This window comes from Anser anser, assembly GCF_964211835.1.
Source record: "Anser anser genome assembly, chromosome: 7".
Classification (NCBI taxonomy): Eukaryota; Metazoa; Chordata; class Aves; order Anseriformes; family Anatidae; genus Anser; species Anser anser.
The window spans coordinates 19,239,549-19,253,632 of record NC_139727.1 but is presented as its reverse complement, the minus strand read 5'-3'; the positions used below and the strand labels follow the sequence as shown (position 1 = coordinate 19,253,632).

Here is a 14,084-nt window from a genome sequence, read left to right as displayed (position 1 = left end):
CTTACTTCACACAGTGCTTTCAGTCTAAACGCACAGAAATAATTTGGTTAGAAGGGTAAAGCACGCGGATGAGTGGGTTTGTGTTAGAGAAGGATTTAAGAGGACAAGTCAGAGCACTGTTGGAGACTGGATGATTCGAGCAAAAAGAGCACGGTGGATTTAGCCATGAGAGAGATAGGCTTGGAATATGTAAAGATGAAGATGTGGACCAAAGGAAGGGCATGGGAGGGTCAAGCTAATGGAAAGCCTGCCTGACTGGGAACTGATCGAAGGGCTGGAGGAATACGATTTGAATTGTGGGGAGAAGGGCTTGCAGTATTTATTTTGAATGAGTCTACAGCCCAGGGAAAAAAAAAATATATATATATATATATGGTAGGCAAGAGATGCTAAAACCAGAGACAGCTTTGGATCCTTCCAGGCTCTAACTTTATTCTCTTTCCACTCCCTTTGTGGAAGCCTGAATGGGAGGGTTCGGAGGACTCATGTGAGGATCCGGAGATGGCTGCAGGTCTGCGGCTGTCAGCGCTAAGCAGCTGGTGCAGCTCATCCTGCTGATTGAGACTGAGACACCAGGCTGGCCTGAGGAAGAGGGCTTTGTCATGTCGGTGTGTTAAATGGCCAGAAGCTGAGAGTAGGCTATAAAGCAGCATCATATAATAAAAAATAGTAAGATAAAAAAAAAGTAAAATAAAAATAATAATAATAAAATAAAAAATAAAAAAAATAATTTTAAAAAAGTAAGTCAAGGTAAAATTGAACAAAAGTAGTGTGAGCAGAAGCAGTTTAATCTGCCTAATGGATATAGGTTGCCAATAGTAAAACTGGAAGTTTTTTGACCAGTATTTTTGAGCATTAGCAATGATTATAGAATTTTGGGTGCGTATGAGATGCAACTTAAGAGGACGTGATCTCAGTACCTTATAAAATCAGACCCTTCCAAGGAGTCTCAACCTAGGCGCTCAGAAATGTGCATCTTCAAAATGCACTCTGCAGAAACCCCCCACGGAAGAAACAGAACTGGATTTGTGTCCACAGAGGCCCACATCTCCTCCCAGGCTTTCATAGGGAGCCCTTTTCTCCCAGGGCAACCTACCTGTCAGCCTTCCCACACCATTTCTGAAGACTGACATGATGTTACTCAGCATTTGTGATTCAGATAGTGGCCTTTTTTCATCTACAAGTCTTTTGGAGAGTCTAAGGATATTGATTACTAACATCCTCCTTTGACATCGTCTTTCCTTACCCATAATTTCTTTCAGTGTTGTGTATTTAGTATTGTGCATTTCATATGCACCCACGGCCCAAGTATTAACAACTAGCCTAATTAATTGCATGTTATAGTTCACTTAAACTTATTTTCTTAGAACAGTTATTTTTCATTAGTACTGCCATATGTCCAGTGCTCCTAAAGCAAAGAGTTGTTTTTCTCAGATGCAATAGCTACTTCACCATGTGCCTTGATGTGTTTAGTTTCTTGTTGGAGTCTGCTGTCAGCCTTTAAGTGGCACCAAGAAGGTGGATAAATACAGGTCAATTAAAGTACCTTTGGGGAAAAAAAAGAAAAAAAAAAAAAAAAAGAAATCTAAAGCTTTAACCAAATCCTTGGATTCTGATTAATTCCTCTTTCTTAGCTCAAATCCATGCTTGCTGTTGTTTATACATACTTTAGGATTAAAAGATGTGGTGGTCTTTTCTGGAGCTGTGTGCTCATTGTAGCTTTCAAACAACATCCACACCAGGGCTCGGCGTGTGTGGCGTTTTGGGGCAGGCTTTGTCACAAATCAGTGCTGGGACATGGGAGACCTGACACCTGCAGCCATGTCTGTGTTCTCTGCAGAGGCTTGATTAAAACAACAGCTTTTGTTTTACCAGCAGGAGATTTGGGGAGGATGCTTGGTCTTTTGCTCGCCTCTGCTTGCTGTTGAAAGGATGTTTGTTGAATTCACAGGGTGCAGAGCACCTCGGAAGAATCTGCTAGTTTGGAGGTGGGAGGGTTAAATATTTGTGTGGAGTCTTTATTTAGAACATATTGGCTTATTTTTTGGTGAAGTATAAATGAATATTGATTTTGATGGGGTAATACAAGGGATGAAGCTATCCTATTAAGTTTAGATGCGAGCTCTGACAAGGTATGACAGAAATTTAGCAATAAATATTCCATAAAATAAGACAAAAAAGACAGATTAAACTACTATAATAACAGGGGAAGAGCAAAAATTGTTTATTCAATAAAACCCTTGCTGGCAGTGCTGAAAAAATACCAGGCTTTTTGGTGGTTTAGGTAGGGAACTATTTTTACAACAAATATCCTATTGCAGTTCAGTTCATGTACTGTATTCTCTGTCAAAAATGCCTGTGTCAGGTTTACTTAGTATAAGTGGATTTAGGCTGTGAGTATAATTCATCTGGGCAAAAGCTGGCACTAGCACAGTAATAAGAAAAATGGGCAAGCCAGAAATGGTTTCTTTTTAATTATTATATTCCTTGACATAGAACAATTCTTAAATCACAACCAGTGTCAGACTTGGATAAAATTGGACCAGGGTTATGTTTCCCTAAGCACTATCTTGCAAAACTGCCAAATTATCAACTGAATAACATTATCTGATTATGTTTGGTCATATATTTTTTTTTATTTTTTTTTTGCAGACACACTATGAAAGTGGAGAGTATATTATCCGACAAGGTGCTCGAGGGGACACTTTCTTTATAATCAGCAAAGGAAAGGTAAGTTGACACTCTTCTAAGGAAATATGATGGTGGCGATGGTGATGATATGCACTTGAAATTCAGTGCCAGCCAGTGCTTTCTCTCTCCCCTCCCCAGGGCACAAATGTTGCAACACTTGACATTTAATTAAACTTCTTGGCATTGTATCAGTAGGGAAGAGTGGCCTGAAGGGAAAAAAAAAAAAAAAAGAGAGAAAAAAAAAAAGTAGATCTTATGCTGTTTTACACGTGTGCTCACAGTGAACATTCTGGGGCTTGAAGACAGTTAAGTCCCTCGGTACATGACCAAAAAAGCTCTGTCCTTTCTCCTTCGATGGGTTATCTGCATTGGGTAGTCCTGTGCCATCCCAAGGTGTTCCTGCACGCTACATGCATCTCCCTGCTTTTTCCTTCTAACTGAATCGCAGTTTTCTAAGCTGGGTCAGAGCTTTCTTTTCATTTTTGCCTTTTTATTTAATTGCAGACACTTACTCTGAGTCCCTGCATGCTTCTTTACCCCAGCATCCTTGTAGCCAAATTTTTTTTATAGGATACCCTGCAATACTCAACTAGTCTTTATCAAGTATCCCTCTTAAAAGGCTGACTTCCAGACTTCATTCCCATGACTATCACTTTGTAGCTTTTCCAAATTAAATAATAGGAACTCAGAGAAGTCTCAGATTTCTCTTTGGGGAAGAAAAGTAGTCTAAGTTTCTGCTCTACTGCTCACAGGGGAAAATACGCTTTTTGACCTCTTTTCCTGTAAAATCCTGGTGGGATTTTATGGATCCACTTTTTTTCATTCCATTTGACTTTTTTTTTTTCTTTTCTGGTTTGTTTTAGCTGGCCTAATACTATTACACTTGAGAAACATTTGGCTTCTTTCCATGTAGCAGGATATTGACATTCAAGAGAATACATGGTGGTTTCCCACTGCAGATCAGATGTGATCCATGAAAAGTAAACACAAATAGATAAATGTGCTTGAAATTAAGCCAACCCAAGCCTCCTGGTTCATGGATTTGATATTTGCACCAAGGCAGATAATGTAGTCCGTGCATAATTAAAGTTAGCAAAAAAAAAAAAAACCACAAATAAACATGGCATCCACACAGGAGGAATGTGGGTGTTGTACACAGCTGGGTTGAATCCTGAGCTGTCAGCTCTCAGATACTCAAACTAGATTTTCACCATCATCTTCCGCTCTCTATTGCTGGGAGGCAGTCTTTATCAGAAGAAAAAAAGTGTCTTTTTCAGATGAAAAAGATAATAATGGACAGGTTTCTGAAATGAAGCCAATCGTTGACAGTAGTGGTAGGAATTTGATGGTATTCCTTTGTGCTCTTTTGATTTGCTCCACTCAGAAGTAGGATTTCATCTTTTTCTAGAATACGGACAACCATGATGTGCACTTCAAATCTTTTCTATTCAGACTGTTTTCATGGGAGGATGCACCTCCCTTCCTCACCAAGTTTTAAAAGCCCACTTGCCACGTTGACCAGCCTGTTGGTGAGGGTGCTTTTGACCCACTTGGTCTTGTGGCTCCATCCCTTCCTAGCACTCCTCAATCATCAGAGTCCCATGGTTGGAGAAACCAAATCCCTGCTGTTGACAGCCGCTGGGCAAACAGTTGTTGACCTGCATGGTTCATCCACTCCTCAAGCCAACAGGATGGAGGAGAGAACCAGCTGCCCCCCATGTCCTTGACCATTGCTCCAGAGCTCTGTAATCCTTCCTGAGAAGCTCCTTGGCATTATCTCCATGGCCTTTGCAGCTTTATCTTACTGTGGCAGCTGAAGGCCAGAAAAAGGGAGTTCAAACAAAACAATGCACATGGGCTTGTTGAGGAATTCCCAGATCCTCAGCTGGATCTTGGTGGCTTGACAGGAATTTTCACCGGGACGATTAAATCCTGCCCAGTTTTCTCTTGCAACCTCACTGAATTGCAGAAGAGATATCGGTGACTGATGAAGGATGGAGTGGGAGGGTGTTTAATTTTAATGCCTGTGTTGGGACATAGCTACACAGTGATATCAGAACTACCCCACGCTAAGGATATGTCCCAGGCTAGCAGAAATAGAGCCTTAGCAGTGAAACATGGAATAAATAGCAATGAGATATGGAATAAACATATCAGTGTATGCTGCCTGGGACTTTCAGAAGCAGGGGCACATAATGTCCCATGCCCCATGCTGAAACCTGGCCCAGGTGGCTTAGTAAAACAGAAGAAATTCTGCTTCCAGCTCGTGTACCTAGGACCTCACGTGTACTTTCTGCAGTCAGCAGCATTGTGTATGAGCAGTGAAAGCTACTTTTAAAAACTCTGTCCTGCCTTTTGTCAGAGCTTCTGCAGTGACAGTCAAGAGAAGCAAGATTTTTAAATTTCTGAGCTCAGCACTTCTCTCAGAAATGCTTCAGAAGATTTTTGCTTTGTTTTTTTCTTTCACTCTGTGCTTTGTGGATAGTTCTCTTAGTGGCAAAACCTTTTTCCCTTTTTCTCCCTCAATTCCATATGCTACTTGATCCAGCTCCTCTTAGTTGGATCTTAGTCACTTAATTGTTTGGGGGCATGTGGCTACCAATTTACCCCATATACGTTCCCTTATCTGAGTCTGCCTGTGGTCAACAGACAGCTTCTTGCAGAATTGGGACAGTGAATGCAGCAGCAGCAAAGGTGCTTTTAATGCTGCAAAAATGGTGAACGTGGCCTTACAATTCACTGCTATTTGTTAACGTATTTCCTCAATTCCAGGTGAATAGAAATCAAAATCTGTTCAAAACAACCTGTGAGCAGAAATCTGTTGACTAACACATCAGATGGAAAGTTTGATCCCTTTTGGTTGCTACTTGCTGCTGCTCTGTGCCCATTCAGTGTCCTCCCTTTACCAAGACACTGCATGTGTCATGCTGTGCCGTCGTGCACCATTTTCCCCTTAAAAGCAATGGTGTGGCACCAATTTAATACCATATCATGCAGGTTCTTCACTGGTGCTGGGCTGTTCAGATGCATCATCGCTCTGAGCTGTGTCGAAATTACTCCCGTAATCCCTTAGCATTCATTTCTGAGGATCAGTGGAGGTCATGGAGAAAGAGCTTGAATATGTGTTAAAGTTCCCTTTGTTTGTCCAAGTTTGTTTTTCATCAGCTACAAATCTTCCTGGCTCGTCTGTTACACTTTTCCTACCCTCATCTGATGCTTGATGAGTCACTGCAGATGTTTAACATCATGTGTTGGAGACACAGTGCTCACTAATGACTCAAACCCACTGTTTTACCATCCGTGCAAGAAACCAGCGAAAGTGCAGGGCAGAACTGTAAACTTAATAGTAAAATTAAACTGAAATGTCTCTAAATCAGAAAGGAAGTGTCTGTTGTCCTAGATTTGGGCTTTGTGAATTTGCATATGCAAAAGCTCTGATTATAGCAAACAGAGAGCCTGAAATGCAGAAGAGAGATGAGGGATTTTCCCTTGTAAACCCTCCAGAGGGTTGCTCATTCCACTTAAATTTTGGACAGCTCTGGCTTTGGAAATTCCTGTCGCTTTCCACTGGCAAGGGACGGAGCCTGGACAACCAGATTGATAGATGGTTAATGTTAGGAGAGATGGTCCCCACTATTCTCTGATACTCTGATATTCTCAGCACTCATCTTTCGTAAAGTCTTGATAATGAGCAGACTACGTCATGCTGTCCTCAGCTCCCAGCAGTGTGTCCCAGGGCTTTGTCATTACACGGCTGCTGGCATTTATATCCCATACTGGCTTGGGGAACCAGAGCCACTTACAAAGATAATACAAAGTAGAAGGGTGTTCAGATGATCAATTACTATTTTCCTTCTGAAATCTTTTCAGAAAATAAAAAGGATTCCCAGAGATGGGACATCATCACTCAGAGATGTGTAGTCATCTACCTGTTGTTGCAGTGTTTCCATCTTAAACTTGGGCTTACACTAGGTTATACCTCCTATTGTTTTACATTCCATGTAAAAGTCTCCATTCCATCAGCAGTAATTGCTTTTCTCTTTTATTGCAAAAATCAAAATACCATCTTGGTTTTATTTTTTCTTTAAACTGTGATGAAAATACTTTATTTTTGCTCTGGCTAGAATTACCTCCCCAACGAATTCAGGACATAATGAAAATGAAAGGAGCCATCCTTCAGCCTATAATAATCCAAACGGTTTCATTTAAATTATGAGTAAATGTAGATTTTCTTTTTTTCCTCTCCCTTAAGTGAACTTAGCAATGCAAGAAATCATGTGGAACAAAGCTAACAGAAGCCTATGCCATGTGTCTGTCTTATACACATAAAATATTTGGAACCTGTTTGAGCTGTTGACTCCATATGGGCAGTGACTGTGCTTGTGCAGCCAACTCCATGTTTAGAGCCTTCGAAAAACACAAGTATTATATTTTTCCAAGAGTAGTAGGCTTTTTGGTGGAAAATAACTCATTTGTGTATAATGAATAATTCATTTTCTTGGATGGCTTGAGATTAGTTTATGGAGAATTAGTAACTGGTTGCTGATGGCTGAGGGAAAAGTGCAGTACTGGTGACTTACATGGTTTGCAGAGGGGATATGGACTGGAACCCTTCTTGAGAGATCTGGGAGATGACTAATCCCTTTCTGAACAAATGGGCTGTATTCATTAATTAAAGGTTTTCTAAATTCTGGGAGTTTTGGCTTTTCAACAGGTGAACGTTACTCGTGAAGACTCCCCCAGTGAAGATCCAGTCTTTCTCCGTACTTTAGGGAAAGGAGATTGGTTTGGAGAAAAAGCACTTCAAGGGTAAGTGCTCCTTATGATGTAGCTTTTATGCTGAGATAATTTTTCAAGGACTTCTGTGATCCTCAGAGGGCTCTTACAATTTGGAAATAGGCAAGAATTACACTGGAAGTGGTTTTATGCTTTTGGAGTTGTGCTTTGTCACTTAGTGTTGCATGTTGCAATGCGGCTGTTCCTTAATGGGGAAACAGGACTTGTTCTGCAATGGAGTGACCAAATGTAGATTTTCCCTTGTTTGTAGACATAAGAAAATATCTTGGCACTGTCATATATATTATTATATATATATTATATCTTGGCACTGTCATATATTTGAAGATCTGAAATGTTTGATGTTTTGCAACTCGGGCATATTTCTCAGGTATGGCAAAAGGAGATCATCATGGTCTTCTGTATGGGATAGACAGCTGAAGTCAGGGCAGTGGTGCTGGTTTTTAAATTGTCTTATTGTGTATATATGATGTTGATGGAGGTGGTAATTGTATGAGAGTGACCTCTTTTATATAAGCAATTTCCTTTGGGGATGACTTGGGGCAACTAAAAGAATAGCAAATAAAAATCCATATTCAATAGATTATAAAAATGTACTTTATTTCTATAGGGAAGAATAAGAATGGGAATAGGAAAACGTGCTTTATGCAGAAATGTGGGGCACCCGTTAATCTTAATGGACAAACACTTCATCCCACTCTGAGTACTTAGCTCTGCATGCAAGCTATTGGTCTTCTCATTGATGCTGTGATAATGTGTCGTGTGTTTGCTTCCTCATAAATCTCTGGTCTTCCAAAAGGAAGCCAGAATGTTTGATGCCCAATTTTTCTGTTCCTTCTGGCAGCCAGGAATACCTCTCCCATACAAAACTTGTCATGCCTCTGAAAATCTATACATTAATTTTAAAATAATATGCTTATCAAATAAATGTCCTTATTTTGGTTACTTTCTTAATGCTAAGGTGGAGATGAACTATATTTTTAAAATTTCACCCACAAATATATAAGCTAGAAACACTTAGTTTTGTTTGTCGAGAGTCTCACAGAAACTTGACTCTCAGTGCTGGTATGTTAAAAGAAGAACCAAATATCTTGAGACAGTCAATCCAATACTGAGAACAGGCAATAGTGTGCCAAACAAACCATCTTTTGAAGACCAGATATGGCAAATAAAAGGATTTTCATAGCTTGCCTCCCTGAATATTTCTAGTAACATGCAACACAACTGTGAGAATTTCTCAGCATTTCAAATTAATTTTTTTGGCTGACTGGCACAGTCTGAAAATAGATAATTTACGAGGAATACTTGTCTGCATGTATTTAAATATTCAATACATAATAAGTTTATCTTCTGAGACTAAGCTGAAACTTAATAATTGATAGTATATTCTCAATTTGGAAGGAAAACTTAATTTTGTTATATGTTTTGATATGGAGACAGCATATCTCAAGTACTGTACATCCAGTTTGCTAGTAAGTTCAGTAATTCTGTAGCTCGATTTAAAATGAACGGTATAAAAACATTGTGATGTAAAGCACCCAGCAACTCAATAAATTACTTGTAAATTAGCAACTTTCAGGACTGTGTAGACATCACTGTTCAGCAACTTCGTAAGCCTTCTGCTGCATGTGTAAAATACTGTTAAGATTGAGAGTTCAGGATAAGAAGTTCAAGAAACTTTAGTATATTTTCTTCACTTGTTCTTCTTTGGTTCATTTTTCAAAATTTTGCTGGAATCTGTTCAGCAACAGCTTCATTACATGCTATTTGGTCAGGTGTTATGATTTCATATGTGTAGGATATGGTAACAAGTTCAAGGCATTTCTTTCTGACCAGTATAAAGTAATAGCTGCAGTGCTGATTCTGCATATCGCTGCACTGTAGGAGGATGGATAACAAATATCTTCTAGTCTCTGACAGAAATGTTTATACTGACATAAAAATCTGCTGATGATATACATTATTCTGTTTTTCTCACTTGCACCAGATGGCAGACTTTACTCCACAGTATCCCATTCCACACCAGCAGGAACAAAACAAGTCACAAAATTATCAGCCACATCATCTTACAGTAATACTCATGGCTCCCAACTATTACACTGCTCTCTTACCTTCCTGGCTAATTGCTAATTGAATCTGAGATTGCAGATGTATAATTTACAGTATAATAACACATCATTTACGTATACTTGCAATCAGTTACGTTTTGGGATGTTTTCTTAATTGGAGAAAAAAAAAACATAGTGCCATTTACGATAATTATTTATATCAACAGGGAAATAACAGAATTCATTCAAATAGGCAATGGAGAAAAACTCGATGCAACTTTGTGGCTAATGTATGTTTTACTAAAACTGGCTAATAATCTTGCTGCTTTGATGATGTCACAGCTGAATTCTTGAGCAAGAGCATGCCATGCTGCATCGATGGAAAACGTGTTAGTCTGCAGGGACAGTCATAGGGAGAATGACGGAAGAAGAAAAGAGGACAGAGAAGCAAATATGGAGGATCATATGAAAAGGCTCTTTCTCCTTCAGAAATGGTTTCTCGTTGGCCAACCCAAAAAAGGAGCAGTTTGAGCCATTGCTTCTGTACTATTACATTACATAGTATATTTGAATAGAGCTGTGATTTGGGCTGCTGGGGGTTTCACCTGATTTGGGTATCCAGGAGGAGCTGCAGGCCAGAGGACAAAATAGTGATGGCACATGACAGATGGTTGATATTTTGGAGAGGCAGGGTGGGAGCCCACCTTGGTGAACAGAAGAGGGATTTTGAAAGAAATACTGACACTTTGGTTCATAACACTTTGAGTAGTGCTAGAGACAAGTGCATCCAACTCTGAGGTCCAACAGCTGGGATTTTCTGGTGAGCGCTTTGGCTTTTGTAGGAGGGGACCTCGAAAGACTGTGGCCTGAAGTCTCTGGTGGCAAGAACAGAAGAATTTGGGTGAGTGTGCCTGGCTGAAGCTGAGATGGGGCTCACCATATATATAAAAATATACTTACATTGACATTAATAAAAATGCTGAAATTACATAGTACTGAAAAAAGTAACGGGAGGATAGAGGCCATGCTTTGATTTTAAACTTGCACAAATATATTAAACACTTCTATCAGAGATGTTTTTCAAATTTTGAGATGAAAATGGCAGCTTGTTTCAGTGCTTTTCTGCTGTATTTCTAGGCTGTTGTTTTTGAAAGATTTGTTTTTAATGTGGTTACCACAAGAGATAGCTAGCTCAACGTGGCTGAGGCAGATGCTTGTGAGGCAAAAGAGGTTTATTAAAACAAAGCTGAATTTTGAAAGCAGCTTAGTTTGCTCATTTGTCCTTGTGACGTATCTTTGAAAGTGATGAAATGATTTGTTCTTCACATAGAGTTTATCATCTTCAATCGTGGATTTATAAAGCCCCTCGAACATGCATTTGCCTTGTAGAGAGGTTTTTGTGACTTCAGTTAAGCCAAAGTGAACCACTTGACCACATGCACCTCCGTAGCAGGGTGACAGCCTGTTGGAGGAGATGAGAGTGCCTTGGCAACTGGTTTTAATTATGTGAAGGCATACCGTATTGAAAAGCGGTGAGAATTTGGAAAGTCTTCCTGCCTCTGGCAGTCACTGGAGGTTGTGAATGAGACCTGGAGAAGAAGCTCCCAGCTGAGACAGCCCCAGCCAAAGGATGTCCTCTCTTCTTCCTTGTTTGTAAAGAATAAAGTGTAGATTATTTTTTTTTTTAATTTTATTATTTTAATGCTGGTGGTGCATAGGGTGAAGAAGGAATGCCGGTCTTCAGGTCATGGACAAGGTGCTCTGCCATGGTGACAAACTGTAGTGACATTTGAGCTCCTTCGCTGTAACAGATATATAAATTTTTTGTTACCTTGACGATGGTTGGAAAATGAGTACAGAAATACCAGTCTCTCAGGACATAGGAGCACATCTTCCTTTCAAGAGAATTTGTGCTGTTTCCCATTTGTGTCTCCAGCTCTTGAAGGCTCCTGTTTAGTTACAGTCCTACTGTTAGAAACCACTGTCCCCAAAATCTCTGTGGTATGTTTTGTGTGCTGGCAATTCACATGATATGTGAAACAATACATGATCTGTGTGTATAGTAGTGTCAAAAGAAAATTTCCTTGCTGACCACCCAAAAGCTTTATACCATATTTCCCATTAATATCTGTCACAGCAGCTTGCACTAGTTTAATTTTTATGTGCATGTGGAGGAAACTATGACAGGAAGAATCAAGATGGTGTGAGGGACAAAGAAGTAGTGGACATGGAGATATTAATGCATCTTTAAATCAGTTGGCAATCTTGGACCTTTACTTTTCCCTAAATTAATACAGGAACTAAATATAATCCCAAAAACTTGTTGAAAGGTCTAGTAGCTGTCAGCTAAGAAGAGAATGAGACATTAGTAGGGCATTAGAGTATTGACAGTGCAACTGATTCATTTATTTTTTGAAAATATTGCTGTTTTCTCTTGCTGTGACTGGGTTTACAAATAAGCCTACAAATAAATCATTTTTGTTAAATCTGTATAAACACTGCAAGGGGTGCTGGGGTTCCACTAATGTTCCTGGTCTTCTCCCTGCACTAACGCTAAGTTTTTCCTGTGTAATTATACCATTGCTACTGCTCAACTGACCTTTACGCTAATCCTTTACCAGATAAGAACACAATAATTTGGTTTTAATCAACAACTTAAATGCCAAAGCCTGGAAGCCTGTTTAAGTGACTGCCTTGCCACCCTGCTATCTTCTTTCTTCACTTTCTATCTTCTTACCTGTTTCTTTTCTGTTTTTCCAGAAATACTTTTCCCCTTTTGCTCATGAATAGCTTTTAAAGGACTACAAGGATGTATTTACTTGGTTCAAGTGATAAGGGAATAAGACTGATTCTCAGCAGTTAGAAAATAGCTAATTTGGATGGTAAAACAGATTTGTATGCTGTCTACTTCAAATACTCTTTTCTGTATTGCAAGACCCCACACTCAGTGTCCCATGCAATTCACAGCAACCTTGGCAGTCTTTTATGGTGAATGCCAGAGCCCATCAGGAAATAACTATGGGGACTTACACAAAATTGTGGCAAGTGTAACTACAGGCAAGGCAAGGTCCTGAGTAGAGCCTGGTAATTTTTTGCCGTCCTTAGCTTGCAAGGCTGATTTGCCTGGTGCTCCTCATAGACTGTGGTTACTGCAATGTTGCCACTATGAGGAAAAAGGGGATCCATATCCTAAAGACAACATCCACTCCCTCCCCGCTGGTTCCCATCTCAGAAGGGAAAGCAGTACTCGTCATCCTCGTGCCTTCGTGGCAGCAGCAGACTGTGAGTGCAGGTACAGACATAGCGCCTCTTCAACCTGCCTGCGACCTTCTGTGCATGTTTGTGCACCAAGGCTAAGTGAGGTCCTAAATCCTGAGCTCTCTGCGGCAGGAGGATGGAGCCCCAACTGTGTCTGGGCGGGCACCGAGGCTGAGGGCTGAGCCACTGCTCGTACATGAGCCCTGCTCCTTTACTGATGCAGGCACTGTGCACAGTGATGTTTAAAAGTAGCCTATGGTCAGAATTAGCAACTGCAATTTACACAACCCCAGTACTTGATTGCTTGTCAAGGATTCCCTCCGGTGGGCATTCCTTGCTCAATTTGTTCAAAGAGACAGAACCAGTCTTTGCCTGAAAAGTATAGGCTGGAGTGTCTTTTATTTTTTTATTATTTTTAGTTTTGTTACATTTTATAATTTTTATTTATTTATGGTAAATTGGATGCTCCTGTTCAGAAACCGATCCTCACTCTCACAGTAAACAGTATATTTTATAATCCTTTGCTGTCAAATGTTTCCTATTTTACCCCTTCATTTGACATGCACAAACTTCTCCTTATTACAAATCACCTGTTGGGACATATCTAGCAAGTTCTAATTTACTAAATGCCCTGTCATTGCTCTCAGCCCTCACTGTGCCTGACCAGTTGTGTTTAGAAAAACCGTCCTTGACTGAACTTCCCAGTGGAACACAAGAGTCGTGTTTCATCTTGGTTGGACACGTTGCTCACGTTTGCTTCTACTAAAATCTTACCATCTGCTGACCTATTAGCCTCATGGCCTTGAATTTTCTCAGAAAAGGAGCAGGGAATGGAGACTAGAAATGTCTGTGGCATTCCTCAGCGATTGCGCAAGTTTGTAGGTGGCAAAGGGAAGTCTCACTGTAGGTTGGTGTTACAGGACAACAGTTTAATTTCTGCTTCTCCAAGGGGAAGTACCAATCTTTTTGGTTTTTCCTGAGGCATTTGATGTGCTGTGTACCAGCTCTGTGCTGTCCTGCTTTCTGAGTTCTTGGTTTTTAGTGTTTACAGCTAAATCAGTTTTCTTTACCACTCTCCATATGATGTATATAAGCTCCCAGAGGTGGCTGCTTGCATAAAAGGAGGCTGTGTGTGCTGTAGGGCAACAGAACTGAAACTTTGTCAACTTATCAGAAGTAGCAAGTTGGGAAGCACAGTTTATCACCTTTATTGATAAATAACGAGACTTTCTTTTAATCCCAGGCATTTCACAGCCCTTCTCATGTCCAGCCCCTGCAATGCTGTGTGCA

General features: G+C 40.1%; 1 protein-coding gene across 10 annotated transcripts in view; it reads left to right on the top strand.

The window, feature by feature from the left end:
• The window catches only part of PRKG1 (protein kinase cGMP-dependent 1), a 467,683-nt gene that overhangs the window by 328,305 nt on the left and 125,294 nt on the right, over positions 1-14,084 (top strand). For all 10 annotated transcript variants that reach the window (XM_083843685.1, XM_083843686.1, XM_083843683.1 and 7 more), the window contains 2 exons: positions 2,653-2,730; positions 7,406-7,500. In XM_083843685.1, coding sequence (XP_083699811.1) covers positions 2,653-2,730; positions 7,406-7,500 — 173 coding nt within the window. The remainder of the gene's footprint in view (positions 1-2,652; positions 2,731-7,405; positions 7,501-14,084) is intronic.